This window comes from Brienomyrus brachyistius, chromosome 8, assembly GCF_023856365.1.
Source record: "Brienomyrus brachyistius isolate T26 chromosome 8, BBRACH_0.4, whole genome shotgun sequence".
Lineage (NCBI taxonomy): Eukaryota > Metazoa > Chordata > Actinopteri > Osteoglossiformes > Mormyridae > Brienomyrus > Brienomyrus brachyistius.
In genome coordinates this window covers 7,346,246-7,373,724 of record NC_064540.1, presented here as the reverse complement: position 1 = coordinate 7,373,724, position 27,479 = coordinate 7,346,246, and the positions used below count along the sequence as shown (strand labels likewise).

Below are 27,479 nucleotides of genomic sequence, written 5' to 3'. Positions count from 1 at the left end.
TATATATTATGAGATTCCTTAGACATAACCCCTCTCTTCTCTTGCATGTCACTCATTTATAGTTTGTGTGCAAATGCCACCTTCTGGCTTCTGGTTAATTTCTTTCAGTATTTTAAACCATGTAGGCAGGTGGTCTGGCAGGGGGCAATGGCCCAAGTGCTGCCGTTCCATGTGTGATCAGTGAATTGGGTGCCTCTGCTTTCCAGTGGGGCTTCTGCTCCGCGCCGCCTACCGTATCTGCCGGGGGGCTAGCTTGTGGCACCCACAGCGCTGCCTCCCGTTAGGTGGCCCAGACAGCTGGCTTCCCCTGTGCTCCTTGTTCTCTGTCGTGAGCCGTCCTGCCACGCCGCCGCAGGGACCAGCTCAGAAATTGAGCGTGTCGTTCCGCTCGCTGCATCCCACAGTTGTGAAGCTGCAGGGAGTGTGCGGCGGTTGGCATTCAGCTTCGTGCCGGTGTGGGCTGCTCTTCACCCTCAACCGGCTGGCATCAACTGCCGCGCTAATAATAGATGCAGGAAAACCCGCTTTCTGTTCAGATTAGTGATTTAGTATGCCTCTGCATAAGTGTCAGTGTATGTTCATTTGTTTGCCACTTATTAGCTTTGCTACAGCTTACAGGAACGGACACTGAAATTGTCCCTAGTACTTTTTTTGGTGGGGGTTTACAATGTTGACAGATATTTGTGTAGTGATCAATGATTGTATGGGGAAAACTGCGCCACTTGACAGTGTTTAGGTTCTCCAGCTTAAGAGCATTTCAGCTGGCTTGTTGTGGCACTTGGCCTACTGTCCCAAGGCATTTCTGATGGAGAGCTGTGTGATACTGATTTACTGGTCAGTGACTTGAGGCTCCTAATCTTTGTCCTTTAAAATACTGCAGTGCTGATCTAGATGTTTCGACTTGACAGTCTGTAAAACTCTCCATAGATGAAATGCATGATGAAAAGGGTGTTTTCTCTCAGAAGGTCGCTTGTTCAAGAAATATATATATGCACGATCTTCCTCTTCATTCCTGCTGTCTTTTGCCTTGTCATCCACGATTCTTTGCATACATTGTAAAACCTTTTCCATGAAAGAGAATCTTCTGCTGGATCCCCAAGTGAAGGTCTGGAAGTGGCAGTTTTCACCCAGGGTTCCTTGACTGCTGGACCTGATGGCTGTTAAGCTGAAGGTAGTGAGAGGAGGTCTTGGCAGCTTGCTGCACACTGCCTTATCTGGCAAATTTTGCACTGGCTTCCAGGCTTTATTGAGGTTTTGTTCTAGGTCAAAACTGGTTGGTTGGGTTTTTGTTATAAACTGGAAAATTATTAAAATGACTTTTTTGCTCTTGTCATTACTTTTTGTTTAGGCTGATCTGGTTCTCAATCCCGCTGTAATGGCAGGTAAATCTACCTGGGTAAGAATCACTTAGACTGCAAGTCCTAATGAAGCCCCTCTATAAATGATTACTTTGTTCCCCCCCCCCTCCCCTCCAGTATCTCTGGGGGCCTGAGATTGGGAGCCCTCAGTGGGCCTTTTTGACCCAAAAGGGCAACAAGGGTAAATTATAAATGATGGAATATCAATAAAATGTTAATAAGCATGGGGTTCCAACAATAAAACTTACTGATCAGGTTGGGGGTGGGAGCACTGTCCATAGAATTCAGCGATTGGGGGGAGGAGGGCATCACAGCGGTGGGTCCATTTGTCCAAATTTAAAAAGTTTGCCGGTTCCCTCTTCTGCCGTGCCTCTAGGCTGTAGCCTAGGATAGCCTATGCCTTACTCTGCTCCTGTGACTGAGAGTAGTGCTGAATTTTTGCATACATTCATTTAATTGTCTTCTCTCCACAACTTTTCACAGTTTGTCACTCTAGCAGGATAATATCATGACATGAGATGTAATGTTAATCCTGTATCTTCTTGTACCTTCACTGTTTTTTTCTGTTAGGCTACTTTGTCGGTTCGCTTGGCAGTGAAGTAACTGGTGGCCTACCACTAAACTCCAGTGTGAAACCAAAGCTGTGTGGTGTGAAGTCTCAAAGCACGAATAGTCCCGTACAACTGGGACAGCAGCAACATTATCTATCATGAAAACTGTTGCTAAAAATGCAAATAACAGACATTTTGCTCTAATTTAAATAATTTATATCCATATATTTAGCTTCTGGAAATTCTGTCTTCCTGGGCCCCTTGTCTTATCCTAAGTCCACCTCTGCTTAAAGCCACTGACTAATTGTGAGGATTGAAATTCTTGTTGCTCTTTGAGTGAGGCATATTGTCAGTAATTTCCCCTGTCCCACCACTGGGGGTATCCTCCTTTTCACAAAATGTACTCCAACATCTGGAATTGCAAGAGACCTGAATTGCTTCCCTACCCCAGTGACTTCATTCCCTTCCGTGACTCCTGAAGGCGTTTCTGCAATTCTGTATGTGCTGATTCTACAGCTGAGAGCCAGGGTTTCCTAATGATCAGCTAAAGCTTCCGAAAACATCTGCGTTCTCTATTATGAATGAAAAAAAAAAAAAGCTGTGTCAAACGATGGTCTCCACGCAGGCGAGTGCATGACTCATCTAGAGGCTTATATAAACTTACCCATGAGCACTGCTTCCAGTCTGAGGGCTGGGTGGCCCAAATAGAAGTGCCATAGGGCCATGATGATTGACATGATTGAGGGGGTGTGGTGCTGAGCTGAGGTGTGGGCTGAACTGTCTATGTTGTGCCTTTTTTAAAAAGGCAGGAGGCCTCTCATGATGTTATATTGGATTTAGGAGTGATTTCCCATCCATGCAGAAATGCATGTGTACAGGTGTGTGTGAGACAGGAGGCCAGTTCTACAGCAGAGGTAATTCATTTACCAATATGCCATGCATTTGGTGAAGGGTGCAGCCCCTTATGCAGTATAATTTGATATTCAGGATACACTAGCAGAGAACTGATGGTATTTCACACAAAGCAAATCAATTATTTTCAAATTGTAGCCAGATTTTCTTCTCATTGTAATTCTGTTACTGTAGAACTAGGCAGGAGCTGGAGGGCACTGTTCTGATTCTTCTGGGCTTAAACCAAGATCCAAGACTGTTGGTGGGCTTTGTCACGATATGGGCCTGCATGGGGTCACAGGACCTGTGACATTGTGTTGCTCTTTTCGGCAAAAAGTAAACTTTTGGGAAAGACATGGACGGAGTCCAGGTTCCACATCAGCTTGTAGAAGGTGGACTTGGAGCTTCTGCAGCAGGTCACAGTGACCTTTGCAGGGCGTTGATCTGCTTGTTGAAAGAGTTTGAAGGGCAGTCTGGGAAGGGAAAGAGCCGTGCGTGGGACGTGACGGTCTATGGGGATGGGCACTACCCCTACTCTTCTTAATGAGGTTTTCATCGGGAATGCTCAGCAGGGAGAAGTGAGTATGCTTGCAGGGAAATTGTGGAATGACTCAGGATCTGGAGCCCAAATGTGAATTAACACTTGATGGGGGGGGGGGGGGGGGGAACCTGACACCTGTATTAAATTTTGGTGACACTCCCTTTCACAAATGGTCGGCTCTGCACCAGTTCGCTCATATAGTGTCTTGTGCTAAGAACGTGTAATTGGAGGATCACAGCAGTCATGTGACCTAGGGGAGGCCAAGCCAGCCTGATGAGTGGTGCGTGACTGCAGATGTTCCTCAGGGGCCGGCGTAATTAGCACCTCCGTTTGTCTCTGCGAGCCGCCTGTGGGGGAGCCTGTCAGACGGGCTTGAGTGCGACGTCGTGTTGCAAGCCTCCGCCGACCTGCCCAGCCTGTCCCCTGCATGACGTCCTCCATGCTGTGGAGAAAGCAGGTCACGTGCTTGGTGCTGAGAACCATCCTGGTGCCTCTGTGGCTGCCGAGTCTGATGCCCGTGAGACAGTGGATACTCACCGGGGCCTTAACTATGAGATCGGATGATAGAACTGCTGTCGGGGTGTGTGTCTCGTAGTGCTGGAGATCACCGGGGTTCTCTGCTGTGCCTGGGGGAGTGAGCAGTGTCTTGCTTTGGAGAGGTCTGATTGGAGCTCCTTTGTGGTCTCACTGTCTCCCAATGTGAAGCTTGTGTTATACGGTGTTGTATATGTGGGTTTAGTGTGGGGCTCAGTGGATGCTGTCCCTGTGATTGGAAGGTAGTTCACTAGTTCAAATTCTGCATTTGGCAGAGTGATATCACTGTTGCTAAATAAAATGTGAATATCTTAGCTTTATAGCTTGTGTAAAGGGTTAAGTTCCTTAAATCATGCCTGTGTGGGTGTCTGTTGTTTTATGCTGGTTGAAATTTAATGCTATTCACTCGAACCCGGGTAAGGAGGTGGTGGGATGTGAGTGCATGAACGTGGGAAAGTGGAAGCATGAACAAGAGTACCGCAGTCTCCTTATGGTGTCTCAGTACCTGCCTCCATCAGCGAGCCATCACTGCGCCCAACCCATAAGGCAGGAGCGGGAAACGTGACCAGCAATGTCAGCCATCATGCATCTCTCCCAGTCTGTCCCCCCCAGCTTCCCTTTCTTATTTACTGACATGTTTTTGCTTTTTCCTCTAGTGTCATTCAAGCGCCATTACCACTTCCTGTTGATAAGGTAGGTGGGGGGGTGCTGGGGTTGGGTTTGGGGGGGGGGGGGGGGGGGGGGGTGGATGTTTACCTCATATGGAGATCCTCTTGGAATTGTTCTGTGAATTAAGGAATTTCCTTTGCTTAAGTGATTCTTGTCTACAGTGCATCTGAGATTTCAAATATCTAATAACCCTAAGTGTTATATTGGTCCCTCGTCGATGGGGGTCGCTGTGGAAGGAGTTTGGAGAGTGAAGTACATTCACTTGGTGTCTCATTCCTGTGGTTTCCTCGGACGCCATCAGTGTGATAGCTTGGTCCTATCACGTCGTGTCACATGTATTGTCCTGGATTCTGATTTGCCGGGAATCCCTCCAGCAGGTCCTGTGTGTAGGAACCATGTTACTGTCTAACCGAGAATAACCCTTCTTGGCCATGGTCCTAAAGACGTTAGATAATACTGCCTTTGCTCACTTCATTGTTTTTCTCTTCTGATGCCTGGGAGAGGAGCCTGGCGCCCTGCCACTGCCCAGAGAGGAGGCTTTGTACTGTGGGGTTGATGCCCTAGAGTGCACAGAGGGGTCTTTCTCAGGGCCGGGGAAAAGGGGGGTGTCTCCCAGCCCCCTCCCCTGAGTGCTCGCTCACATAAGAAGACCAGCGAAAGCCTGGGGTCGCCCTCCCTGGCTTCCTGGTGTGCATGTGTATACACGTGTCTGCTCGCGGTCCTCTGTGTGCAAGCTAATTATTATTTAAAAATGGGTCGGTTAAACTGTGGGGATTCATTGAAACGAATGTGTGCAGCTGACTGCTGTCTGCCCAAATGTAAACAGGGATGGGGGCTGCTCTTGGCCTGAGCTGTTCAAGGGCATGGGAACCGCAGGTGTTTAGGTGGGGGTAGCTCAGTGGGTTAGGACACTGCCTGTGATTGGAAGGTCGCTGGTTCAGATCCCAGAGTCAGCAGTGGAATTTCACCATTGAGTTCTTGAGCGAGGCCCTAAACCCCAGTCACTCTAGGGATTATTTGAGCCTAACATGTACACTTAGTAGCCACTTTATTATGTACACCTTGCTAGTACTGGACCCAGTTTTGCCTTCAGAACTGCCTTAATTTTTCATGCAATAGATTCATGCTTCAAACATTCCTCAGAGACTCTGGTCCATGTTGACATGCTATCATCACACAGTTGCTGCAGATTTATCTGCTGCACCTTCAAGACGTGAATCTCCCGTTCCACCACATCCCATGGGTCTCTATTGGATTGAGATCTGGTGACTGGAGGCCATTTGAGTACAGTGAGCTCATTCTCATGCTGAAAAAGCCGGTCTGAGATGAGCTTTGTGACATGGGGGGGTATCCTGCTGGAAGTAGCCATTAGAAGCTGTGTACACTGTGGTCATAAAGGGATGGACATGGTCAGCAGCAGCACTCAGGTAGGCTGTGGCATTTAACCCTCTGGGGTCGAGTGCGTCGTTGGCGACGCAGCCAACTTTTTGTGTCTATTTCACTTTATCTCTCTGAAATTTTATTGTAGAATCATGAAAAAACGCTGACTAAATTCGTAATCTGTCTTATTTTCAAAACGTCAATTGTCGAAAGTATTAAAGTTTTTAAAATTAGGTTAAATTGGCAAAAAAGTAAACCATGTCACCTTTCTTTGTTTTACCTGAATGGGGGGTGTGTAGTACTGCCCTCACCTGAAGATCGCTATTCGCATTATAAATAGCTGCATTACCGCGTATTCTAATCACATTCGCATGGTAATTTGATGAACAACACAACGGTGGAATGCGATCCAGATACATCCCCATCAGCACTATGAAGGCGGGGGGGGGGGGGGGGGGAGGGAGGATGTAGCCAGGTGTGAATGGCTCATGTATACACATGGAAGTTACTATATATTCAATGAAAGGAGCCCAGAAATAGTGACATGTGTTTGGGTTTTCTTATTTATCCAACTGAATGTTGCATTTAATCATCTTCATGTAGCCAAGACTAGATAGTCTTGGTCAAATATTTGGGATCAAAACAAACTGCTTCCATTGTTTACTATGTACTTTTTATGTTTTATAATGTTTCTAATCCTAACATCACATAAATCTGACATATTTACAAAGTACACTAAGATGAGTTTAATGCCAAATCAAATATATAAGAAATAATTTATTTGCCATGAATTAAGTTTATGATATTGAATGAAATATGTGACCACGCCCCAGTCAGTGAAAGTGTGTTCTCTACCCTTAGACCCCAGACCCCATTTTAAACGATGCTCAAAATCCACCGCTCACTGGATGCTTTTGGCTCATTTTCTATAAACCCCTAGTGATGACTGTGCAAATCCCAGTAGATCAGCAGTTTCTGAAATACTCATACCTGCCACCAACATCCATTCCACATTCAAAGCATTTAAATCTCCCTTCTCCATTCTGGTGTTTGATATGGGCATTAATTCCTGACCTGTATCTGCATGATTAGATATTTGCTTCAATGAGCAGTTGAACAGGTGTACCTAATAAAGTGGCTAGTGAGTGTATGTAGCTTCGTATAAAAGTCTGCTAAATTTAAAAATGATCAGTGCAGTGACAATTATCAGCGAGCTGGCGTAAGGGGCATTAGCGGATGCCGTGGTTTGGGCAGGTAAAAATCACACTGTGGTGAATTCTGCCAGTTGTAAGATGTCCTTTTTGTTAAGCAACATGATAAACATTTTGATAAAGCATGGGACAGCCAGTGTCTGTCACATCAGCATCTGGTGCCCCCTACAGGACAGTCCTGGTCTGGCCAAGCAGGCTGCTGTCATGTCTGCCGCCGGCCGCACCCCTGTAGGCATTGCGCCCTGGTGCATTGATAGTAATGAGTTTGTGTGATGTGCGATTTGCAGTGAGTGTTGTGACTTGGTGGTCTGTCAGCATCATGGTACTTCGACATGCTGCCTGCCTGACTGCACTGTGCTCTCTTCCTGCAGGTCGCCGCTAATGCACCCAGTATGTACTCTCAGGAACTCTTTCAGCTGTCCCAGTATTTGCAGGTATGAGCGAATGGCGGCCCCTGCTGTCTGACTGGTGTAAATGTTTAGGTTACTTTGCACTACATTATCCTTGTATGAATTTTTACTTTGAGTTTGGTGGCTTTGTCTGCTTTGCTTGTGATTGATGCTGTGAATGTTAGTTTAAAATTGTGTAATCTGCAGTACTCCACCTTAAAATCTGCTTACTGTCTGATGTTCCAGATGCACAGCTTGCATGTAGCATTCAGGCTTAAGGGGGCAGGTTGGGGTGGTAGTCAGTCCGTCGTCAGTCCTTTTGGCCTTTGCACCCCTTCTGGTTAAACACAGCATCCATGAACTTCTGTTAAAACATCAGCGGTATGATCTTTAGCTTATTGTCGTGGAAGTGGGCGGAATCTCCCTTGATGCACTGATGGCCGCCTCCTCCCTTCCCAGGAAGCCTTGCACCGGGAGCAGATGCTGGAGCAGAAACTGGCTACGTTGCAGAGGCTGCTGAGCAGCACGCAGGAGGCGTCAATGAGCAGCTGGCAGGTGGGTGTGGCTCCCGTCCGTCCGTCCCGCAGGATCACGTGGGCCCCTATCTCTTATTTTCTATATATGTTTCCTATGTGTGTCTGGTGTTAGCTTCATAGTTGTGGCTATTAGCTTACCAGAATACCTACTCTTCTCACCAGGCATTTCCTGCTGTGTAAATGGCTGATACCTTTGGCTTGGGTAACCATTCTTGCCTTTCGTGCCAACAGGCTCTAATAGACGAAGATCGACTGCTCTCCAGGCTGGAGGTGATGGGGAACCAGTTGCAGGCCTATTCAAAGGTAATTCACCTTTTTGGTGCTGGGCCTCCCTGCCCCATGTTACATGTAGTGGTCTGAGCAATGAATGTCATTGAATGAGCATTCGCCGCCCTGCCTTCCAAGACCCAGACTGAAGATGGCATCCGCAAGGAGCTCGTCGCCTTACAGGAAGATAAACACAACTATGAGACCACTGCCAAAGAATCCCTGAGGCGGGTCCTCCAGGAGAAGATCGAGGTCGTCCGGAAGCTCTCGGAAGTAGAGGTGAGCCGCTGGGCCCTGGGGAGCTGACTTTCGTGTCCTGTGCCACAGGGCTAACCCAAAGCATAAGTGACCCGATTGGCCACATTTGGGCTGAATCTCAATATGCATACTTGACTGTACTTGTGTTCTCTTGTACTCAAATATCAAGGATACATCGATTTGCATCCTCACTGAACAAGACCAATCCCATGATTCAGTGTGCCCTACATTTGTTTTTGGAAGGCAGGTTCACAAGACCGGTCTTGCCAAGACCACAAGTATGGTCTTTGTGTTCTTGTGGTGCGTTCGTTTTTGTCTCGGGACAGTGACATTACATCCGACAATCTGCCATTTGAGCTGCCACTTCTTGGAACAAACATGGCTGCCTACATGAACACGATGCTGTGTGTTGTTGCTTTAAATTTTAGCAGTTTTGAAGTAAGAATTTTTTCCGAGAGACAAGCAAACAAGAAACACAAACTAGTCAAACCACATTAAAAGCTTTAAAAAATATTTTAGTACATTCATAGCAATGCTCTTTTTTTCGAGAGGCAAACAAACTACAAACCAAAGACACTAACAAGTCTGGTCAGTATCTGATATCGCATGCTAGGATACAGTTTACGGTCATGATATGGTATTGTCTTAATCGAACACATGCAATTACATTTATAATTAATACATTTAAGAAAATAAACATTTTTAAAGATATTTATAAAATAAAATTACTGTTGAGTGTGTAGGCCGCCATGTTGAAATTGCGTCACCGGGGCAACTAGAGGCAAGAAAATTCTGTCCGACATTAACGTCATAAGAGGCGCGTGTCCGACGGGAAGTGCTGTTTTTTGTGACATTTTCATCCAAGTTCCGACTCGGAGAGAATTAATCAAACGCACCGTTGGAATTGAGATTCACCCCAGAGCAATCCTTCAGAATGGGAAGGAAGATGACAGATGACCATATTGGTTAATCAGATCTTGCTTAGGGTCCCAAAAAGGGCTCTGTGGCCCTGCTGTGGCGTGTCCTTAAGGCCGGTGTCTCTCTTGCTCTCGCCGTGTTGTAGAGGAGCCTTAGCAACACGGAGGACGAGTGCACACACCTGAAGGAAATGAACGAGCGCACGCAGGAAGAGCTGCGCGAGCTGGCCAACAAGTACAACGGCGCCGTCAACGAGATCAAGGACCTGACGGACAAGATTAAGGCATGTCCCCCCCTCCCAACGCTCAACCACCCCCCCATCCCCCAAGCGGAAAGGTTCCACTGGCTGTGACCGCAGCACCCTCTCTGGTGTTCCTGCAGCTGGCGGAGGGCCGGCAGGAGGAGCTGCTGCTGAAGGGCCAGACGGAGAAGAAGGAGCTGCAACTGCGCATCAGTGAGATGGAGGAGAAGGAGCAGGCGCTGCAGGCACGCGTCGAGGCCCTGCAGGCTGACAATGACTTCAGCAACGAGCGGCTCACTGCACTGCAAGGTGGGCGGTGTCGGAGCGGGATTGGCGGAGGGGCTGCCTGCGTGGGGAGGGCGCGGTGCCTGCCAACTGCTGATGGACTGGCAGAGACTCGGTGTTGAAAATCCAAAATTATTCATCTAGTCCATGACAGAGTTAATCATCGAGAGGAATCGATAGTGAGTGACGTGGCCGGCTAGCCGGTCGATTAGAAGTGCAGATGGGCAGCGTCGACAAAACCAGCCTGGAAGTCTTTGACAGCTGGGGCCCTGCCGCCGGGGGGGTGGGCTCTGATCACAGTCATAGTGCAGACGAGAGCTGGGGGATTGTAATGAGGAGGTCATCAGTCACACGGATGTCACTTTGTGCCTGTAAATAGCAAGCCATGTCTTAGCTTTGCAAGAATGTTCAAATGCATGATTTCTCAATCGGCATCTCGCTGATGCTTACTGATGGCTAAGTCTGATAAAAGTTTCATACCTGCACATTTAGTTCTTGTCTTTTAATCGCCTCGGCGTGGCTGCGGTAACACCAGGGCTTCCGGAGAGTCCCTTGGCCTCCATGTAGCTTTAGGTACCTCCTCTAAGCATGTTTAAACCTGCAGAGCGCCCTTGTACGGAGCGTCAAGTGCGGCGGGGCTGTGTGGTGCCCTGGGCCCACCCTGCTGACCCGCAAATGAGGGCGTGTCCGAGTGCGACCGGGGGTGCGGGTGCGCGTGCACAGCGGTGATTGCGTGCCTCGCTCACGCTTAGCATCTCCAACTCCTCTTGTTGTCCTCTGCAGTCCGATTAGAGCAACTTCAGGAGAAAAGCATAAAGGAAAACAACAGTTTGGGTGAGTCTGGGTTCTCTACGTCCACAGCTGTGACCCCACAGGCCGCTGCTTTCCTTCTAGTAATCTGGCATGGGCCCTTGCTCTGTGTTGCCTGTTCTTCTTCACATTGCCTGAATCTCCATCCATCCTGCATTCCTTCCTTCTGGGGCGGGGCCACAGGCCAGCTTGGCCAGTGAGCTCAGTGCCAGTGGGTCCACCGTCGTGCTTTTAGGGCGGGACGTGTCCACACCAGGTGTGTCTGCTGCCACCCTGTTGGTCACGTCAGTGTCTGGATCCTTTCCATCAAGGGCTGTGGTGATCAGTGTAGAACAGCACAGGGTCACTCACCCTTTGTTACTCTGAATAACAGTCTCTTCAAAGTCTGAGACACTCGTATCCCATCTAGGTATCAACTCTAACTGCCTGGTCGGCTTCTCCTTCCATATTACCACACAACACCGAAAGCCAGAGACCCTAAATTTGTTCAGCGGAGTTTCTGTGCGGGAGGCTGTGGTGTCTACATTTTGAGGATTAAATGCAGATGCATGAAATATTTAAATTTCTGGCTGCATTAGTCACTTGAAATGAAATATGAAATTTACACTCACTAGGCTAAACCCTAATTTATAGGGAGCTTGGTTTTTTTTGGCCTTTTTTTGTAAAACCAATATTTGAAATGTTACTAGAAAGGACAAAAAAATGGAACTAAGGTTGTGGCATTTGGTGCAGCTGAAATTCCTCTTTGGAGCACATAGGCCTTGTGGTTCATGTGACTGTCAGTGTGGTCTTGCGGCTGTTTGTATCACTCTCCACCAGATGGGGCTCCTGGGCCTTTGTGCTGTGCTTTTTACACATACATGCAGGAGATGTGTGCAGAACTGGACTTGTCAAGCAGTACACATGTGACTGGTCAGATTTAAAAATATGCCCCAGACACTTTTTAATTGGTATACAGGTGTCATGTGATCTCATCTTTGTTTGATGTGATGGAAATACTGCTCTTTCTCATCTGTCTTTTCATTTTAAAGTGAACATTTAATTCTGCAGTCAGAAAAGTCATTTATGACCCTAAGCTACATGATCAAGTAAATTAAATCCACAGATGTGGAATTAATTTCCATTCCTGTAGCTCGCTCAAGCCTTCTGGATGATTCACCGTTAAGCTGTAACCGTATCGCCCGTCATCTGTCTTGTATTCATTTTTATTGCTTGAGGCGCGCAGCTTTTAGGCGGCCTGTCGCTGGCTGTGAGGAGCAGGGTGTGGAGGTGACAGCAGCAGGGTTGGGCTGCCATGTGAGGTCTCCTGTTCGTCCCCATCCCGTCTCTGCATCTGTCTGGTGCCCTTGAGTGTCATGACCTGCAGGGAGCCCCGTGCCAGTGCTCTAACGCCCACTGTGATGTTTCATGGAAAGCTGTTTCTCTTTCCTTTCTTTGTTAGACCGCTTTCTTTTAAAGAGTGGAGGAGGCTGCGCTTTTATCCAGCAGTTTGTTGACGGCCAGCGTGAGTACACACCCTTTATTCCACTGATTTCTGGAGTAGGCGGGACACTTAGAATCAGGCTCCCTGCCCAGGCGGCGCATTGCTACCTGAATCCCCGCTGTGAGGTTTGAGGTGGCGCGGGGGTGGGGGGGGGTTCTTTGTTTGGGTCGAGAAATGGAGTGAGAGGGAATAGTTGCTTGAGGGAAGTTAGAATTAAAATTTGGCAGGTTTTATAAATCATGTTTCTGGTCCCTGGTTGGAGCAGTGTGGTTGTGCGATTCTGTGGGTTTGGCCTCTGTGCCTGTGATTGTGAGGTTGCAGGATGAGATCCCAGGGGAGGCAGTGTGATATCCCTGTTAGGCCCCTAAGCCCCATTCGTTTCCTCCATACGAAGTGGCCACTTATGTCGTTTTGGTTAAAAACCTCTGCAAAATAAATAAATGCAATTTTAGTCCCGCCACACAGTGAATGGGAAGCCCTGGCTGTCCCCCACCTGCAGAGCAGCAGCTCCCAGCCTTAAAGCGGCAGATTAGCGTTGGTGCCGTTATTCCACGTTTAGCAGGTGTGGCGTTTCTTGTCGGTACATGTGCTGCGCCGCTCCCCATCCTCAACAAGGCAACACGATACGCTTGTGAAAGCAACACACTGCAGGCCTGGCGTGTAAAACGATCCCTGTCATTTTAGTTTGTGTGTGTTTATCGAGGTCTCCGACTTTCCTGACTGTTTTCCTGGGAGTTTGCTCCTGGGCCCTGGCAGAGCGGCGTGGGGGAGACAGGCAGCCTGTTTATGTCTGTGAGGGGGGATGTTAATGCAGCTTCGTGCGTCAGCCTCCTCTCCCTCCCTCAGCCAGCCGGATAGGATGGGGACTGTGTCTGTCATCACATTGCTGCAGGTCGTCTGTCACTGAAGCCTTGCAGCTCAGTCTGTTCCCATCAGCAGAAAGCGCTTCAAGGTGCAAGGCCAGGCGTGTCGTGTAAAATGTAATAAAGATGATTAGGATTTAACTGTCTGACGCCACATTCTGCCTTAGCTGAACGTCAGATTCTAGTTTTGTCACAGGTTCTTTACATATGAAGTGCGACTGATGTTGGATTCTTAATTCCTCTGAAGTATTTTAACCTAATTATTTCTTGCTGTCCGGGAGCAACTGGGTCCACATAATTTCCGCAGGGATCAGTAAAGTATTCTGAATCTGAATATGACACGCACCTGTGAACTGAGTGACTGCATTGTGCTGTATGCGAGTTACAGAATCAGTCACATGTGTAGTAACAGCCTGGAGGGTTTAAATGGGGCAGTGTGTGGCTTAGTGGACGCTGTCTGTAATCAGGAGGTCGGCAGTTCAAATCCCAGGGTCGGCAGAGTGATTTCCACATTGAGCAAGGGCCTTAACCCTGACTGCTCCAAGGGCAGTTTGACCCTGTTTTCTCAACTGAATGCTGTGTTGCATTAAAGGGTTTGGTAGGTAAATAAAATGTTATTAATGAGTGGACATTCCACATCTTGAGTACACACAGAATGAATTGATATTAACTAAACAAGCTCAATGCATACGTTTTCCTGAAGGAATTTTTTCCACAAATTGCCATCTATGACCGTTTATTGCCAAAACTGAATTTTTTTTCTCACGATTATTTTTGTATTGACTTTGATATTAAACATCACCCCTTCCATTTAAAACCCTTTTAAATAGATAAGCCTTAGTGTTTTATAGTTATTGAATTATGCTTGAACTAGAAACCCCCCCATGTGTGATTGTATGGTTGACCTTTAACCAAGGAGCAGCAGCAGCCCCTGAAAGTTTGCCCCTGGAGAACCAGGCTCATCTCCTGCTTGTGCTTGAGGGAGGCGAGTAATGCAGCTTCTTACACAAGCGTGTGGGTGTGGGAGCTGCCCCCGCGCCGCAATCGACCGCTTGCCCTTGCCTGCTCAGTCTGCTTCTGTGCTGAAACTCGCCAGCAAAGCTACAGCCACCTGCTCTGAGTTCACACCGGGACACCGAGGGGTAGTTTTCCTGCCCTAGTTGCCCCAGCTCAGGCGCAAGCCCTTCCTTTCTGCACGCCACCTTTCACTCTTTCACTCCTCGTCTTGATGTGACTCTTATTTACTCATCCTTCCATATTTATTGGGAAATCCAGTCATAATGCTCTCGGCTGCCTCCTCCTTATTGGGAGTTATTGATGGCAGTTGGCAGTCACTTTTACATCATGCTTATTTCTAGAACAGTGGTTTTTGGAATCGGCATGCATTTGGCGTTCTGTTCTCAAATTATTTCCCCCAACAGCAGTGAAGCAGGCGAAAGGGGCCGTGCCCTCCCCGCTGAAAAAGATCTCCGACTTTGACGGTAAGAGCAGCCTTGTCAGCAGAGGGGCGCTGGCGGGATATTCAGAATCGGCACGCTTGAAGTGTGAATGTAGAGCGAGAGAAACCTCACTGCTTGTGACGTTGAGACATTCAGCTAGAAGAGAACGGGCGCCAGGATGACGGGGTCACAGTGCACCTAAAAGCGGCATTTGAAATTTTTTCCCTTCGTAGTGTAGGGGTGGTGTGTCTCTCTGGGTTAGGGTGCAGAGCCTGTGACTTCATGCACCGTTCTTGGGCCCCTGTGCAAGGCCCTGGTAGACCCCGCTTTCTTAGTTGTATGTTGCTTTGGATAAGTGTCTGCTAAATAAAATAAACAGGCTTTCTCTGTATCCCCTTCGTTACTCTGTCTGATAGCACAGGTCGCCTTTAAGTTCAGTGAGTGGATAAGGGGTCGTTTTGTCACCTGTGATTAACAGGAGTGACGTTTGTCCTTTCAGAGGTCATCGATGCTCATCTCCAAAACAACCAGCTGACCCAGGAGATCAGCTTGGAGAGCCCGGCCATTCTTAGAGGTCAGTCTGCTTCCCCAAAAGCGCTGGCACATCAGCGGCTGCCCCGGGGGGAGCCCAGAAACACAAGTGGGCCGGTTCAGGGCGTGAATGCCGGTTCCACTGGCCAGCGCCTAATGTGGCCAGGTTGGTTAGGGAACTCGTTCGGCGTAGGATTTCATTCATATTTATCAAACTAGTTCACACCCACCGCTGTACTTAATCTGTACTAATCCTGGCTTTCCAGCCTTAGACAGTTATTTTCTGTAATTGAAAATGGTGGGTGTGGAATTGAAAGCAGCAGCGAAGCCGGAGTAGCGGCTCTGTGGCCGGGATTTGGCCTGTAAGCGCCGCTGCTCACTGCATGTTGGTGCCCCGCTTCCTCCAGGATGAAGAACTGCTCAGAGTTCAGTGGCTCTTGGGCATCGCGCCACTCAGGAGGCATCGTCTTGTACATTTCCAGATACCATGTTGGTCAGACAGTTATTTTGTGTAAAGTAATGCCCCCCCCAACCCCTCAGACTGGCTATTTTTTGATAAATGCTCAGTTTCTCTTAGTCTAAGTGGCCAGCGGACAGTAGAGGTTCATGAACAGGCGCTCCGCTCATTCTGACCTGCGTCTGTTTTCTCATCCTCACTCATGCCCATGTGTGGTGAGCTCTAACCCGACACCCCCCCCCCGTACAGACTTGCCTCTGGCTTTGTCCCCCCCAGAGTGTTTCAGTTCCATTTTTGCCCCCCTCCCTTCATGTCCTGCCCCTCAGCTTCATGCTCCTCCCTCCCCCCACCTCTCTTAGGGCCTAAGTTTGGTTTACTGGCTCGACACAGTTCAGCTCCATTCTGTTGCCCCGCCTCCCCATGCTAACCGTCTCTCCCACCTCCCCTCAGAAAACCAGATAGATGCGAAGGAGCTGGACATGTCCGACACGCTCAGTCCCAGCAAGGACCGGAGCAGCGATGACACGTCAGGTACGGCTCGTCTGCGGTCTAACGCTCACCTCGGTTTGTAATGCCACTGTGTGTTTACAGGCAGTATTAACTTCTGAAAGTGTTTGTGCATGCAGAAGTGTGTTTGCGTGTGTGTGTGCATGCGTTCGTGGATGTTTTACTCTTAAAGATTTAAACCACCTGACAGCAGTGGTGGTGCTTCCATGCGTGTCGCCGTGAACGTCAGTTTGCCCTTTGCAGTTATGGCTTGGGTTGACTGCATGGTGAAGGGTGCTATATAAAAATCCATTGGATTGAATTTAGTTTGTAACTGTCCCTAAAAGTGTAGGAAGCCCCAGTTATCCAGCGTGTCGACATTCTGACTGTCTTCACCCCCCCCACCCCTGAGTCTTGCTCTTTTCTGCCCCCAGATGGCCAGATGGACGAGCAGGAGCTGAACGAGCCCCTGAAGGCACCGTCGCCGAGAGGTAATGTGCCCCCTGGGGGACCTGCTGTGGGTGTCTGTGCACAGTGTCGGTCGTGTAAATCTCACAGGCTGCTTGTTGGGCCTTTACGGTGGCTGCCTGCACGGTTGAGCGGGATGCGCGCTGGCCATATATGGTATGGTGCTCGAGCAGACTGAGGTGCTGGGCACGCTGAGGGTGATGCTGATGTTTGGCCGCACTGCCCCAGAGCATGCTGAGCAGAGAGTTAAGGGCCAATCCAGCGGTAATGATCGGACGCGTCGCGTGAAGCACTTGCATTATAGCAGTTTTAATCATTGTTTTATCCTATATTAAGTTGGGTAGTTCTCCCTGTGAACGGCTAAAAAAAAAGTGTTTAATCAAGTTCACAAAGTTTAGTCTAGTGTAGCATTGAAGAGTCAAGGAAGACAGCTTATGAAAGAATGTCCCGAATCTAGAGTTTAAGGTAAATGGGTGTTTTGAGGGATGAATTCGCTTAAGAATGGGATGCTAATGTAAAGCTTCCCGCTGCATCATTGAGGACCCAAGCCTGCTGCCTCCGGCTCCTGTTCGGTAACCCGGCTCCATACCCACCTGTCAGAGCAGGACAGGGTGTCCTACAAGATGGTACCGGTAGTCGGGCCACAGCGCAGCACTTCCCTGTACACCAGCCTCTCGGGCTAATGCCGGGTTTGCAGGAGTCGGTGAGAATAACTCCCCCGGGATGATGACATTGGGGGGGCTTCATCCTGCCAGATTTTTGGGAATGTAGTTCCTTAATAGGTCATGGCAGCCATTGCCTGCGTTCCTGCAGCGCGTCACTGGTATCAGCTCGCTGCTGCCGCCGCTTTTCTTTGAAATGCCCACTTTGGGCCGCCAGACTGGTTTGCCATGAGCTCATGTCTTTTCCCGGTGGCCGAGTGCAAGGCTGTTAATTCCTGTTTGTTCAGGCCCGCGGGCTGACGGGACACTGGGCCCGAGTCCAGGTAAACTGTTGGGAGCTGTGCTAGGCAGGACAAGGGCAGGACACCACACACCTCACCCCCCCCCCCCCCGCCACTGTATGCTTGCTGTTTTGCACATGGGGGAACTCCCTCTGGGTCCCTCCACTTGTTTGTTGGTTGCCTACTATAAACATGAGTTATTTGTGCGCCTTGGTTGCCTGGGAGACGAGGCTATATATATATTTTTTTATAGATGTGATTGCCGGCTTGGCCCTTGGACTTGGGACTCTCGCTGTCTCGCTGTAGGGTTAATGGGACTCTTTAGGGTTGAGCACTACTCAGTACCGGCTGGCCTCTAACGTGTGCAGAGCAGCAGTGGTATGTCGCTGTTCTGCATAGTTTCAGTGCTGCTATTTTTCCCTTAACAGGGGCCTTCTCCCCGTAAGTCACTCTTGGATAGTGGGAAGTTCTCGACAGACCTGCAACATGGGCCCATTTTCAAAAATAGATCGTTTATCACTTTTATGTCTCAGTGACTTTTTTTTTGCTGCTGTTGAAGGCTCAGTTTTCATGTCGTGAGAGTACTTGGGGATTTGAACCAAAAAGCTGCTGGTAGCACATCCTGCTTCCTTATCCGCTCCCGTACCCGGCGGCCCTCAGCAGCCACAGGCTCTCGTCACACTGCTCATGCCCTTATGGCTGGCAGAGCAGTTTGCTCGCAGCCTCCTGCTTGGCCAGATGCGTGAACCCGGGCCAATGGTCTCCACGGTCTGACGAGTCAGTCAAGCGAGTTAGCAGCTGAAGGTGGTTGCTATGGTGACATCACACAATGTCATTTATATGGTTCACTGATATTTTTTTGTGGAGGAAAGCTTATGTGCTCTGGATAGTTAGGGTACCACTCCGGCCTGGCAACCTCCTTAAACTCTGTGCCTTGCTCCCATTTACTCCCCAGGGGTTGGTTCACCACCACTGGCTGCTGCTGAGCCCGGCTGCTTCCTTATGCTTGATTTTCTGCAGGTGCTCATTAGATCTTCCCCAAGTCCAGGTGCTCTGTTCCTTGGCCACCTCTGTTTTGTGTAGCGTTTACTTTTTCTCACTAGAGGGAGCTGTTGGTCTGAATTAACTAAACCGGACGGTTATCATTCAGTATTTTTAATAATAGGAATTTTTCCCCCTTCCTACCTTTACAACAACCTGAGCTGCTTCGGCCGTCTGTGCCGGTGGATCTAGGTGAGCTGGTGACCTGAATCATCTTCTCTGTCTGCTGATTTATTTGTTCCGCCCAGGATATCATCTGGAGAAACTCAAACTGAGTTTGAGGCCATGTTGGCTTAATAGTATTTCCAGGACGTTTTCTGTGTGCATGTGTTGGTTTCCCGAGATCAGAAGGCACTTTTAATGAGTCTCTTGGGAGGTCAGTGCGTTTCCGTGTGTCTTTCCGTGCCAGTCCCCTGGGAGCGGCTGGGATTAATGCCGGAGCCCGACGGTGCAGATCGCCAGTCTTTTAATTATCAGAAAATGTGAGGAGCTGGATGTGGTTCAGACAATCGCAGGCTGCTCCCCACTGGGTACGTCTAGCCTTTTTTGGTGAAAGCTCGCTGTCCCGCCAGAGAGGGAGTGAGATCAGTGATTAGTGTGTGAGATGATCTCTTTACTAAGCTGAGGGATTTGGCACTGCAGTCCAGGTACGTGCAACGGTGGCCAGAAAAGAGAATAAAATAACTTCTTTCAGATTTCTCCAGATGTGCCTCTCGTAATGTTCCACTGAGTTCTGTATGCCGCTTAAACATTTCAGTAAAAGCACTTGGTGTGAAATGGCCTTTCCTGTCTGCCAGGGGGGTCGGCTTCCGTGAGTCACCTTGCCTGCCTGCAGGCCCGTGCTCTTCTTTGATATGAGGCTGGGCTTTCAGTCTGTATCCCACTCTACCTGTCTGTGGTGTGCCCCGTACCCCCCCGCCACTGAGGATTTAAAACTCTGTCTAACCTATTTGGTATTAAGCTTCTGATATTTCCCTGGAAGGGAAGCATTCATGTGCCGATCATGCCCCCCCCCCCCCCCCCCCAGTCTCTGCAGTCTTCGTTGTCGGATGTGTCAGTGACTTGACACCAGCTCAGTCACGCCTGTTTGACCTTAAGTTGAATGCGAAGCTACAGTGGACCTTGCTGGGATCATTTTGAGTCACAGGGACCAACAGGCTCGAATTTTGGGGATCTATTGAAAGCTACCGATTTTTCGGTCTGTCTGCCTGTGACTAGTGAAAATGCCAGCTATAGACATTTACTCAGCCGGCTTTGTTACAGACCTGCCCTGATCGGCTATCGTGAATGTCGGAGCTCTGCCTGGCTTTTAATCTCTAAATGCAGTCCCTGTTGCCGTGCTTAAATCGCAGCCCTGTTTGCTCCCTCCCCCTCCAGATGAGCTGCCCTTCACCGAGCTGGAGCCTGGCAACACAGAGCAGGTGATGGAGCACTTGCAGAGGGAGCTGCTGGATGCCCGCGAGGTGGCTAACAGCAGCCGGCAGCGGTGCCAGGAGCTCCAAGGTAGCCAGTCACCGTCACATGGCCCGCGGGCAGCGTTGGACTCGAACCTGAGGCCTAACGGTATGTTCTGTGTGACAGCTCTACTGGACGAGGAGAGGAGGGCCAACAGGAGGCAGGCGGAGGGCTCTGCCAAGCAGATCCAGCTCTTGCAAGGTGGGTCGCCAGTCTGTCAGCGTTCGCCGTCGTCTGCTTCAATCCCAGGTCGCCGTCGTGTGACCCCACGTTCCTCTCGACCCTGGTGTGTCCTGCAGCCCAGATGCAGAAGCTGCAGGCGGACATGGAGTTGCTGCGGGAGCAGCGGGAGGGTGCCATCGCCGGTGCGCGTGAGGAGCTGCAGGCTGCCCAAGAAGAGGTGCTGGCCTTGCACCGCGTGGTGGAGACAGCGGCCGCCGAGCGGGAGCGCGACATCGCAGGCCTGCAGAGCGACCTGCGCACCGTCACAGCTGAGCTGGAGAAATGGAGGCAGGCGGCCGCCAGATACGAGGCGGAGATTGCCGTCCTGCAGGCCAGTTTCCAGCAGCAGAGCCAGCAGGAGGAGCGTGTTGCCCAGCTGCAAGGTAGCCCCACCCGCCACATAATTGCTAGGAGGGAAAAACCCACAGTGAGATCGCCACAGGGAACAGTGTTTGCTGACCCCTTTCATTTGCCTGCACACGCCTTTCTGGTTGTGGTTTTGTAACCGATTTAAAGGGCTGTGTGGTGGCCTGTGAGCTTCCCATATCCCTGGCTGCCTGCTTTTCAGCAGCAGGTAGTCTCACTACTGCCCTCTAGCTGCTGGCGTGTGTTGGGGCATCCCTACAAAATGGCAGCATGAGCAACCCCCAGTCGCCATGGATGTGGCTTCCAGGGAAGCACCCCGCTTCCTTCCCCAGCTCAGCAGAGCTGTGCTCAGGGCCACAGCACTTAGCAGCCTCCTGTGGATTTGTTTTCATACTGTACCATGCGTGATATTCTGTTTTAAGAGCTAAGTGGTGTCTGTCTGTGTGTGTGCGTGTGTGTCTCCCTACCCACAGGCGAGCTGGACAGGCTGCGGCTGGAGTGCAGCGCCCTGCAGAAGGAGAGCAGCGCCCTGCGGGCCGAGAAGGTGGCCCTCCTGGAAAGGCTGCAGCAGCTGGAGTTGGAGCTGGATAAGTACGTTTCCTGGGCCTGACACCTGGGCCTCACCCTGCTTTCCCAGAAATGTGCTTTGCGCTGTCGATTAAAGCATCTGCTAAATAAATAACATGTACACGTATGTAACAAAGGAGCTCGGCACATGGCGTGTTCAACCCACGCAGAGCCCTCTGGTGGCCGGTAGCGAGCCAATCCCATTAGCTGGCTGCGCGGGTGCCAAGGGTGGCGATCGTCTTTGTTGCTCTGTTTACGGGCACGGCCCTGCCACATGCCGTACCTGCTTATGGGTTGGTGCCTTTCGGCCTTGCTGACCAGCGTGGGGTATGATTTGCTCCGCCCACACTGCCCCTGCGTGATGAAGCCGGCCTAGCAGCACATCTCACCTGCCCCTCTAATGCCACCCACCCATTCAACGACAGGCAGCGCTTCCTGACCTGCAGGCCTGTTTGGGGTCTGCAGTGGGGGGGCATCAGGGGTCTCGCTGGACCTCGCAACCGTTTCTCAAGACACCTAGTGATGCTCATGTACCATTCTGACTGTGCCTCCATCCCCCCCAGCTCCCGGCAGCAGAGCTGCACCCTGAGCAGCAGCCTCAGTGCTCTGGAGCGGTCCCAGGGTGAGCTGGAGCAGCAGTTAGGCTCCCTGCAGGAACAGCACCGGCAGGACGCTGGACGGCTGCGCGGCCAACTGACCCAGGCAGACGGCCGCACCCGGAGCCTGCAGAAGGAGGTATGTCTCTGCCCCCACCCTCCGCTGGTGTTATCGTGGTATGGTTTAGGCGACTCCCCACACTGACTCATCCCCCCCCCCGTTTGCAGTACGACGACACGCAGACACAGCTGTCAGACTTGCGGGAGCAATACGAGCGCACGGAGAGGGAGAAGCGCAGCATCCATGAGGAACTGGAGCAGTGCCGTGTGAGCCTGAAGCAGCTGCAGGACAAGGAGGGCAGCGTAAGTGCCCCTGGGGGTGTGTGCCTTAGTGTCCTGGCGGGGTGACCCTCTGCGTGCCCCTGGGGGTGTGTGCCTTAGTGTCCTGGCGGGGTGACCCTCTGCGTGCCCCTGGGGGTGTGCGCCTTGGTGTCCTGGCGGGGCGACCCTCTGCGTGCCCCTGGGGGTGTGCGCCTTAGTGTCCTGGGGGGGCGACCCTCTGCGTGCCCCTGGGGGTGTGCGCCTTAGTGTCCTGGGGGGGCGACCCTCTGCGTGCCCCTGGGGGTGTGCGCCTTAGTGTCCTGGCGGGGCGACCCTCTGCGTGCCCCTGGGGGTGTGCGCCTTGGTGTCCTGGCGGGGAGACCCTCTGCGTGCCCCTGGGGGTGTGCGCCTTAGTGTCCTGGCGGGGCGACCCTCTGCGTGCCCCTGGGGGTGTGCGCCTTAGTGTCCTGGCGGGGCGACCCTCTGCGTGCCCCTGGGGGTGTGCGCCTTAGTGTCCTGGCGGGGCAACTCCGGCTTAGCCTTTTCGGGAGCAGAGGCGTCCAAATGTGACCATGTGGGGGACGGAGGCGTCTGCTGTCTCTTCCATTATCCCCCAGAAGCACCACATCTTAGCTCACTCGTTTCTGTAAGAATCTGAATGACAGTGGCTCAATAACCTGAGCTGTTATCCCGCTGTCAGCACCCCCCCGAAACTCCGTCAGCATCTCCAGGCTTGCTTCGCACAGGGAAATCTGCAGGTCTCTTCCTCCTGATGCGCGTTTTACTCAAAACCAGGCCGGATTCTCACTGAGACGGTGATCCTGCCGGACAGAACCTCCTCCCTCAGCATCTGCCCCTGGTCAAACCCCCCCCTCGCCCCCTCAGTGTCGTCTCCAGATAATGCGGACAATGGATGTAACTTACCTTCCCTCAGATCCCTCCGTTCTGATACCCAGCCTCCAAATGAGGCGTCTCAAGCTGAGAACCTGGAGGCCAGTTCCCAGAGGGGCCTCCTGAGCCATATTTTTATGAGCCAAAAGAGAAATGAGAAATTAAAAAAAAAAACAATTGTGATGTCTGTATTCTATGGAAACCCCAAAGGGTAAAACAAACCGGCAAATGAGAACACCACAACATTAGCGGCATTGAAAACAGAAAAAGTATTTATCTTCTGATCATCACGTGCTTGATACTGATTGGGCAGAGAGCCTGTCGGACTCTTGTAACTTGTGGGGTTCCATGTGTGCCAAAAATGTCAATATGCCTGCTATCCATGTCGACTAAGCAGTTGTCTCCCTTCAACTTTGAACTGAACTGCAGACATGACAGTACTGTTTTGTTAAGATTCTGTAGATTTGCACACCTGACAAAACAGTTAAACTTTAAACTGTGCTTCTGTTTTCTTGTATGAATGCAGTTTGTAAAATGTTACACCTTCAGACACATGACTTGTCACCCTTGTCATTTGCGTCGTCGTGTGTCCGGATGCCGTCTGACCGTTATGTCATCTTGTTTTGTTTGATGCAGCAGCACTGCAAGACATTCTCTCTGTTTGTGTTGTTCTGCATATCTTACCATAAAATGCTTAAATACACCTTTTCATTCTCCAATACGCTTTCATTAAAGTTAGCCTCATATTCAGTTTGTGTGTTGGAGAATGTTATAGGACGATATGCAGAACAACGCAAACAGCTGGGAGAATGATACAGCAGGACTACAAGAGAAACAAAACAAGATGACATAACGGTCAGACGGCATCCGGACACACGACGACGCAAATGACAGACGACGGTCAGACGACATAATGATGCAGTCAAATGACAAGGAGGACGACCCGTCGTCTGAAGTTGAACTGACAAATGTTTCGTCAGTTGTGCAGTCAACATAGTCTCATTGTCCAAATAGTGTTGCGGCTGATGTTCAGATCAGAGTTGAAAAGAGAATAATGTTCTGTTACATGTTCAGTTGACGTTTTTGACACAAATGGCACAAAACCCTTTAAGTAAGGACTGTTGGTCGATTAACAGACTCCCAGTCAGTAACGATCGTGCGGTGACCGGTAGGTACAAACCCTTTCCATGGTCAGTGCTGCTAATGCTGCAGTGTTTTTATATTTGCTGCCACGTTTTACCGTTTGCAGGCGTGCTTTGCCCTTTAGGGCTTCCTTAGTATTCTGCTAATCTACAAGAAGACTAAGTCTATGATGATCACTTTCAAATTTACAAAGTGGAAATCAAAAGATCAACTTGCTGGCCAGATTTAATAATGAATCAAAAAAACAGGTAATGGGCTGTTTAAGCCCATCTCTGCAGCCGGATCTGGCCCAAGGGCCTGTGGTTTGAGATCTCTGCTCCAAATGTTTAAAAGTATATATAAAGTCCAGCTGTGTGTGTGTATGTGTGTGTATATCTATATTTAATATATATCTGTGCCCCCTCCCTCGTCGAGGACCCCATTGCCTGTGTGAGACCCAGGCCTGACCCCCACAGCTCCTGTTTTTGCATTTAGTTCCGTTTTGTTCATTTTACGGCGCTTCCATTTGATTGATTTGTACTGTGCCTTCCCTCCTTCAGCCACCCACATTGCAGCCTCTCCAGGCCATAGTCTTCGCCCTTATCCTGGCTTTCCTGTATTGGTGCTACAGGCAGTTGTGATGGAAAGGTACCCAGTGCTCCTGTTGTGTCCTTCGTGTCCGTCTTCATGTCTGTGTCCCGTGTGTCTTCCTCATTGGTGCATGGCAGATAACACACAAAGTGGCCTCTCCCTCTCTCTCTCTCTCTCTCTCTCTCTCTCTCTGTCTCACTTTTTTTGAATTGATGAACTTCCTGACATAGAATCCCCCCCCCTGTCAGTAATGGAGAGTCTGTCTCGCCTGGGTCACTAATGCTTCCGGGGTCTCACTCACCTTGGCGATTTCTGTTCCCTCTTGCTGACGTTCAGATTGGTCTCTTAATAGCGCCGAAATGCCTTTCTCATTTCTCGAAAGGAGCCATTGTTTCACCTCTCGTCTTCCTACTCCCGCTCTGGCGCTTGGCTCTGCCCGTGTGAGTGTGCAGTGCCCTGGCCGACCAGCGGGATGGTGCCCCCCCTCAGACTCCTGTCCTCCCTTTCAGAGTGCCTGGCTGCCCTGGATGCCGGTGGTGGCAGTGATGGTGGCGATGACCGTGGTCGTCCTCTACCCCGGCCTGTCCCGGAGTGCCGCCTGAGCCAGGCCCCGCACCCCAGCCCACGAGTTTGCCCATTGGACTCCGTTACTCCTGAGCGGAGAGCGCAAGCTGGCTCTCTGCTTTTACTTGTACAAAGTCTACCTGTGTGCGTGTGTGTGTACATATATAAATAAATATAAATATATAGAGAATAAAAGTTAACTTCTGCTATAGATAAAGTACTTTATCGGAGGTTAATTCTTTTTTTCTTAATCAGTTTGATGGGAATCTTTAAAGTGGCCTAAACTAGGCTTTTTTTTTTTTTTTTTTTTTTTTTGGTTTTTATTTTCCATGGATACCAAACCTTCTCTGGGCAAATTGAGTCTGTGGTTTGCCACGTTGGACATAAATGTAGTATTCCAGATTTCGGGGTAACAGCGCATCATCTGAAGGTGCGTTGTGGCTCGTGGTGGGAGGGGCCACCCGTGTCCCTCAGTGAAGCGAGACCCGTGTGGTATCAGCTTGGGAGGCTCTGGAGGCTTCGCTCTGCTCTCTAACGTGTATTACGAACGGCTATTCATAATACAGGCAACACTACAGTCCCTAAAGGTGACTAGCATGTCAGTACAAACGGGATTACGAAGCACTAACGTGGGCCCATTTCAGACCGGAATGTCCATGCAGTCCTGCTTGAACGGCGCCTGAAAGTCCAGAGAGCCATCCTCCCTGTCGTCTGGCCTACACTACATAGACCGGGGGGATTTAGAACCCCCCCCGACCCCCCCCCGTGCGATCTGCATTCACCGAACGGGTTCTCTATGATGAGTTTGCGGCCTTATTTTCCTTAACTAACCTTTTGTATTGTAACCCCCCCCCCCCCATTTAGAAAAGGGGGTTGGGAATCAGGTGGGTGTTCATCTGGAGTGAATGACCTGTGCAGTTAGTTCAGTGACTATCGTAGGGACAGGTGTGGCTGGAATGTGAGCCCAGTACTTCCCCTGATAGGCGAACACAAGCCCAATGTCCTAATCTTTTGCTGCTTGACGATTATGAGTAACATCTGAGCGGAGTCCGTCCCCAGACGCCATTATATTTCCACCCCCCTTTTCCTATTATTTGGCTGGGAGTGGGGTGGTTAGTGTTTCAGAGGGTAAGAGAAACATGCGTATGCACTGTCTGCTGTATTTTTAGGGTTTTCTGGAATGTTCTGGATGTTACTCATGGTTTGGCCTATCACTGGATTCATTATACTCTAAAAGTTCAATGCTCCAAGGATGCATTGCAGAATCTTGAAAGATCCTAGATCTTGAGAATCAGTTTGAAGGTGTAACATTTTACAAACTGCGATCGCACAAATCTTATGCCAGCTAAATGGTGGGGGGGTGGGATTTCTTATGCTAGTTTTTTTTTATTATTTTGTTTTGTACCACCTCAACTTTCCATTGTTAAATGTCTTTAATGGGGTGAATCGGTGAGAAACTTTAGAATTGGGGGTTTCTTTGTGGGAAGAGGGGGGGCAGCATTTGTATCTATGAAATATCTGGTGTTTAAAAATTCTTGCGAAAATGTCCTGCACATTGTCTGTTAAATGAACTTTCTTCTCTGTCAAAAATTCATGTACAATCCAAGCTGCCCGGTCACTTCACCCCAAGCTATTGGTGCACTCTGTACCCTTCTGTATATAGTTTTGTTTGCAAATATTGTTCCGGGATGCTCAGCTTCAAAATTACATTTTTTTTTTAAGTAAATGATTGTTTAAAATCTATTTTGTAAAGAAATGGAAAGTCTCATTAGTTTCCTGAGTACAGATCTAAAGTATTTGCACTAACACATGTGATGTGCATGATTTTAATAAAAAGAGCTTTACTCTGCTGCAGCGTCTTTCCTTTTTTGCATATAGTTCGAGATGTTCTGGCCGTTTTTAACCATTCCACTCCTTTCTGATTGGGTGACTGCCAGCCCACTCATCCTCAGGTTCCCCAAGGGCCTAATTCCGTCAGTAACACAAAGCCAACGTGCACCGCATCCAAAAAGGAACACAGGAAGATCAACATTTTTACGGGGGGCATGTAACCCATGTTCAAGATTAGAGCGGTTGTTGAGGTTGAGGGGACTCATTGTTGGCTTTAATGCAAACTTTGTCACTAGAAACTTTCTTGTGGTTGTATTAGGAAAGTTGCACATCCACTTGGAGTGTTTCTTTACTGTAGCATTGTCCTTTGAGGATGTTCTATAGACCAAATAAATCCTTTAAAG

General features: G+C 49.7%; 1 protein-coding gene across 7 annotated transcripts in view; it reads left to right on the top strand.

The window, feature by feature from the left end:
• Window positions 1-27,094, top strand: part of slmapa (sarcolemma associated protein a) — a 45,611-nt gene extending 18,517 nt beyond the window's left edge. Inside the window, exons 4-24 of one of the 7 annotated variants that reach the window (XM_049022039.1) lie at window positions 4,532-4,568; window positions 7,507-7,569; window positions 7,984-8,079; window positions 8,292-8,363; window positions 8,466-8,606; window positions 9,649-9,786; window positions 9,885-10,053; window positions 10,813-10,863; window positions 12,281-12,343; window positions 14,607-14,666; window positions 15,124-15,198; window positions 16,063-16,143; window positions 16,533-16,589; window positions 19,928-20,053; window positions 20,132-20,206; window positions 20,305-20,610; window positions 21,067-21,184; window positions 21,724-21,895; window positions 21,985-22,119; window positions 24,651-24,738; window positions 25,191-27,094. In XM_049022039.1, the coding sequence (XP_048877996.1) occupies window positions 4,532-4,568; window positions 7,507-7,569; window positions 7,984-8,079; window positions 8,292-8,363; window positions 8,466-8,606; window positions 9,649-9,786; window positions 9,885-10,053; window positions 10,813-10,863; window positions 12,281-12,343; window positions 14,607-14,666; window positions 15,124-15,198; window positions 16,063-16,143; window positions 16,533-16,589; window positions 19,928-20,053; window positions 20,132-20,206; window positions 20,305-20,610; window positions 21,067-21,184; window positions 21,724-21,895; window positions 21,985-22,119; window positions 24,651-24,731 (2,116 nt within the window). In that variant the 3' untranslated portion in view covers window positions 24,732-24,738; window positions 25,191-27,094. Of the gene's footprint in view, window positions 1-4,531; window positions 4,569-7,506; window positions 7,570-7,983; window positions 8,080-8,291; window positions 8,364-8,465; window positions 8,607-9,648; window positions 9,787-9,884; window positions 10,054-10,812; window positions 10,864-12,280; window positions 12,344-14,606; window positions 14,667-15,123; window positions 15,199-16,062; window positions 16,144-16,532; window positions 16,590-19,927; window positions 20,207-20,304; window positions 20,611-21,066; window positions 21,185-21,723; window positions 21,896-21,984; window positions 22,120-24,650; window positions 24,739-25,190 lie in introns of all 7 variants that reach the window. The other 6 variants (XM_049022036.1, XM_049022041.1, XM_049022038.1 and 3 more) reach the window with 6 other exon arrangements.
• Window positions 27,095-27,479: the final 385 nt, after the last annotated feature.